We start from the raw sequence: 5,395 nt of genomic DNA on the forward strand, positions 1-5,395 counted from the left end.
GGCACATAAAAGACACCATTTCGAGCGTGGCCGTTTTCGTGCGGGTGACACGTAAAAGCACCCACTACACTCTCTGAGTGGTTGGCGTTAGGAAGGGCATCCAGCTGTAGAAACTCTGCCAAATCAGACTGGAGCCTGGTGTTGCCATCCGGTTTCACCAGTCCTCAGTCAAATCGTCCAACCCATGCTAGCATGGAAAGCGGACGTTAAACGATGATGATGATGATGATGATGATGATGCATATTGATACAATGAAAATTGAAGTGTCCATCAATATATTTCCTGAACACTGATATACAGTAGTTTTCAGACACAAATGTATATACACATACACATGATTGGCTTCAGCAAAGTTTCCACTCTCCAAATTGCACTGTGTTAGTCAACATATGTTTTATGAGTGGTATTTGTTCAGTGGAAACTTACTGAATCCTGTTCTGTGTGTGTTTGTCTAAAAATTGCTGTATCCTAGAACTTCTGGAAAATTTACCGGAGTGATTGTAGTTAAGCCTTAGGATTGCAATGTAGTTAGGATTGTGATTGTAGTTAAGCACAATATATATAAATGCCTTAAATTTGGGATAAAATTAAGTAACGTATATCACCATAAATGCTTCAAGGATTGCTTTTCCTTAGTGGTATTACAACAACTTTTATATGTTTTGCAGTTTATTTCTGGTGAAGTCTATGATGTAGATGGGAAGATGCTCACACGACTCGATGAACTTGAACAGCATCCAGATGTTTACAAACGTGAAAAGATATCAGTTATTTCCAACGGCAATAGTTTTATGTCCTGGTGCTATATCCTTCAGAAGCCTAAGCCTAAACTTCTTGACCTAGAATTTCTTGATAATTACAACAACAACAACAGTGCTGAAAAGGATAAATATATCAGGCGTACTAAAGATGATACTCCTTTTCTTCCACAAGTGATGGAAAGTTAACTTTCAACTCTAATGTTATGTTAACTCTTATGTATGTATAAGAGTTACCATACATTTGTATAAAATCATGTTTTAATTCGATTTTATGAGAATTAAAGATAAATCAAATATATTTTACCACTTTTACTGATGTCTCAACTACTTATAATTTTACTTTTTAATGGCTTGGTCTAAGGGGAAAATCTAGGGTTTTTGACTTTTTATGGTCAAAAACCCTATAGAGTGATTGTAGTTAAGCCTTTGGATTGCGATGAGATTAACGAATAAATATCACCATAAATGCTTCAAGAATTGCTTTTCCTTGGTGGTGTAACAACAACTTTTGTATTCTTTGCAGTTTATTTCTGGTGAAGTCTACGAAGTAGATAAGAAAATGCTCAAGCAACTTGATGAGTTTGAACTGCATCCAGATGTCTACAAACGTGAAAAGATATCAGTTATTTCCAACAACAATAGTCTTATGTCCTGGTGCTATATTCTTCAGAGACCTAAGCCTAAACTTCTAAATCTAAAATTTCTCGATAATTACAACAACAATAGCTGTGCTGAAGAGGATAAATATATCGGGGATACGGAAGAAGATACTTTTTATCCATCTCAAGTAATGGAAAGTTAACTTGTAACTCTAATGTTACATTAACTCTTACATACGTATAAGAGTTACCATACATTTGTATAAAATCATGTTTTAATTCGATTTTATGAGAATTAACGATAAATCAAAATATATTTTATCACTTTTGTCGATGTCTCAACTACTTATAATTTTACTTTTTTAATGGGGAAAGACTAGGGTTTTTGACTTTTTATGGAACTATATCATTTCTATGAGGTTTAGGATCCTGAAATCAGGCTTCACCACTTCATCACATGTCTTCCTAGAGCTCCCGCTTCTGCAAACTCCATTGAGTGCCACTTCCTTTTACAACTGGCATCATCCATAAACATCACATGTCCATACCATTGCTGTCATCTTTCTGGCACACTATATCTGATTCCTTTGATGCCCAGTTTTTCTCCCAGTACAAGTCTCTAGTTTGGATATAGCTTCCCCCGAGCCCCATTTTAAAGGGTCAGAACACTGCCTAACCGTAAAAGAAAAAATTCCTAAAATGACTGGATGATCATGGCTAGAATACCTTCGATTATAGGTCTGTTTTTCTTAAGGATGATTGTGGGGCTAAAGAATGGCTACTTCATTCACTTCAACCCAACAAATCCCAGCCTTTTCTCTCAAACAAGTCTTTGAAGCTATGTCATATCCTTGCTAATATTCCACTCTTTTTCTACATGGATCTATGGAAACATATAGCAAGACAGCTCCTACATGTCAGCCATTATCCTCACTTGTTGGTATCTCAAAGATGATAAGAAATAATCTTAAGCAACCTCATTCCTCATCTAACGTTCCAAGGATTCTTCTAAAACACCGTCTTTGTAAAAGAGGAGTCAACAATAACTGAGGCACTATGCGGTCTCACTACCTCCAGTGCTAAAAGGCATACTCACAGAGCTTATAAATGATCAACAGCTAATACATTTGATATAAAATGTAAAACCCCTATGCACACACACACACACCTGAAACTGCAAATCTGACACAGTGTATATTAAGTATAGTCAATTACAGCATCAAATGGAGATAAAAACAATGTATCCAGTGATGCTCTGTGAGAATTTTTTCTTTGTTCAAGCTCTGGACAAAATATTTATGGCTATTTTATCCTGAGTTCAAATTCTACTAAGTTGAGTTACTTTTGGAGTTAATAAAGGGCCTATTAGATAATTTGTATTGATTTAGTAATTTAGTTGTTCCTAGATGTACTGGGAGAGAGTTTTAAAGAATTGAGGCTCTACTCCCTGGAGAGAAGATACCAAAGATATGCAGTGATATATGTATGAAAGATCCTGGAAAGTTCGGTGCCCAACTTTGAGATTGAAAGCTATACCAATTTCTTGTCCTGTCCTTTCTGTGAAGAGTGAGATCCAATTACTGTAACAGCTTAGGCTTCATAGACTCGCAACTTTTCAATACTGTGCCAAAAGACCTCGTGTAGATATGGATGTGTTCAAAGACAAATTAGGCAAATTCCGATGTGATAGAGCTGATAAATCCACATCACAGCAAGAAATGCAAAGAAGAACAGCCCTGATTAACTCATTACTTCATCAGAACCAATTCCAGAGACAAGACTGGGAAATGAGTCTAAAATATAAAAAAAAAAAAACCTTAACATCCCAGCATTGCCACAACCCCTGGCTAAAACTGATAAGAGAATTTTTACAAAGCCTCCTAAATGTAAATGAAACGACAGTCTAAGAAGACTATTTGAAATCTGTGAATGTTTCAGTTGTCTTACAGTTTCTAGATTTAATCATTCCATGAAGACATTTATATTTCAAGGACTCAAAATTATGTGAAAGTACAGATGCAAGTACAAGTCAACACTTCCATATTGTTTTGGCAATCCTTACTGCAAGAGATATAGTAGTATACTTTGGAAAACCGCAATTTTCACTGTTTCAAAAAAATTGCACCAGAGGCTTTCTGGGACAATATTCTTCAAGATTTTTTGTATTCCACACATTTATTATTATGCAGGGTACTTAATAGTACCCCTTTCTCAAGATTCTTGGTTGCAGTTATAGATTCAAGTGTGGATGATCACATACCATCATGTCTTACTGAATCTAGCCTTGGTTTTTTTTCCTCAAAAGAATTTTTTTTGCAGTGAAGAAGAATTAAAAAATTGAATTGTGTTTGTGTTCGCTATTTCTTTGGTAGGAATCAATCAACTGTCTCAATACAAAATATGCCTCCTTGTTATATTTGCTACATGTAAAAGGATTTCGATCTCTCCTCATCCAAAACGTTCCATTCAGAGTAAGTCTGGGGCATACTCTGAGTGAGATTAGCTGCAAACAAGAATTTGTACCTTTGTAATGAGATTGTGAGAATGTCACACTGGGTCTGATTGAAATGTACCTGTCAGGAAACTCACAAATACTGAGAATAGCATAATTAAAGGATGTAAAAGGATGCTTTTAATTATTCCCAATGTTTCTAACATCACAAATGACTGTAGTAGGTTGAATGCGTTACGAAAAAGAAATGTATTAGAATTTGGCCAACTTAATTTTTTTTAGTAGAGCTAGAAAGGGAGATAACTCAAAACCTTGCTACTTCATTAGGCTGCATTTATCTTACTTCCTTGACCAAAGATAAAATATTAGTTAACCCATGGGTGGGTGGGCAAAAAACTAGCGAAACCTAGGCATCAGGAAATGAGTAGTGACGCTGATAGAGTCGTGAGTACATGACTGTAAACAAAATTCCTTCTTTACGTACCGAGAGATCGCCAGAACAAGATTAAAAGAATTGAAAACTGTAACAGCATCAGAAAAGAAGCAAATGAACAATTAAATAACAGCAATCAAAGATATCGTTTTATCGGACAAATTTAGTTTGTAGACTTAATTCGCCTGGCATCATCTGGCACTTTGAGTGTTCTCAGCAGAATCAACGCAAGCATTCGGCTGAGGTCTTCGGTTTGAAGATATTTTTCTTCTTCCCACCATCCTCTAAAATACTATGGATACTGCTTTTCTGACTAAAAGATGAAAATAAAAAGTCTGTGAGAATCATTTATATTAATCCGGGGTGGGGTGGAGGTGCAGTTAAAACACATGTGCGTGGGTGCACACATGTATAAGCACACACTCATACAAATGCACACACTCATACATGTCATGCCATCATATAAATTATTGCCATCGTATACATGTCAAGTATTGTCATTTAATAAACTCATTTGATTAATTACTTTAAACAATAGCAATTATGCTTTACATCCTGCTATCTCGGTGTAGAGCAAGCTATTGATGAATAGCTCCTATAGCTTCAACGCAGTCTTTAATTTAGGGATATGGGATCTTTCCCCTTTGAACGACAGATCGAGAAATCAATTTTTGGTAACTAAACACTTTCAAACTTCGGACACTCTTTTCCCTTTGAAAGCCAAATCGAGAAATTAATTTTTTGTAACTAAGCACTTTCAAACTTCGGACACTGGTAGAATGTGTCATATAGAACATCTTTTACTCTTGGTGTTGTTGAGAAAAGTTTATATTTTCAGAGTTATTTCGTGTTAAAGTAGTCGTATTTCGGTAATTTCAACCAATCAATGACGTGTACTCAGCTGAATAAAATTACTGTTGTTGTTTGTCAACAACAACTATCGGCGGTGTATATTTCGTTTGTCACGAAATAACCTTGAAAATAGAAACTTTTCTCAACAACACTAAGAGTAAAAGATGTTTTATATGACAGTGTCCGAAGTTTGAAAGTGTTTAGTTACAAAAATTAATTTCTCGATCTGCCGTTCAAAGGGTAAAGATCCAGGATATGTTTACATGCTTTCTCAAACACTATTGTGTAAAATGGGTG

The 5,395-nt window shown here is 35.6% G+C and overlaps 1 protein-coding gene across 3 annotated transcripts in view; it reads left to right on the forward strand.

Moving 5' to 3' along the window:
• Nucleotides 1-3,708, forward strand: part of LOC106875291 (putative gamma-glutamylcyclotransferase CG2811) — a 7,239-nt gene extending 3,531 nt beyond the window's left edge. The window contains exons 2-3 of one of the 3 annotated variants that reach the window (XM_014923378.2): nt 670-979; nt 1,286-1,416. In XM_014923378.2, coding sequence (XP_014778864.1) covers nt 670-948 — 279 coding nt within the window. In that variant the 3' untranslated portion in view covers nt 949-979; nt 1,286-1,416. Of the gene's footprint in view, nt 1-669; nt 1,075-1,285 lie in introns of those variants that run through there. The other 2 variants (XM_014923379.2, XM_014923377.2) reach the window with 2 other exon arrangements.
• The last annotated feature ends 1,687 nt before the right edge of the window (nt 3,709-5,395 follow it).

Source organism: Octopus bimaculoides, chromosome 6, assembly GCF_001194135.2.
Source record: "Octopus bimaculoides isolate UCB-OBI-ISO-001 chromosome 6, ASM119413v2, whole genome shotgun sequence".
Classification (NCBI taxonomy): Eukaryota; Metazoa; Mollusca; class Cephalopoda; order Octopoda; family Octopodidae; genus Octopus; species Octopus bimaculoides.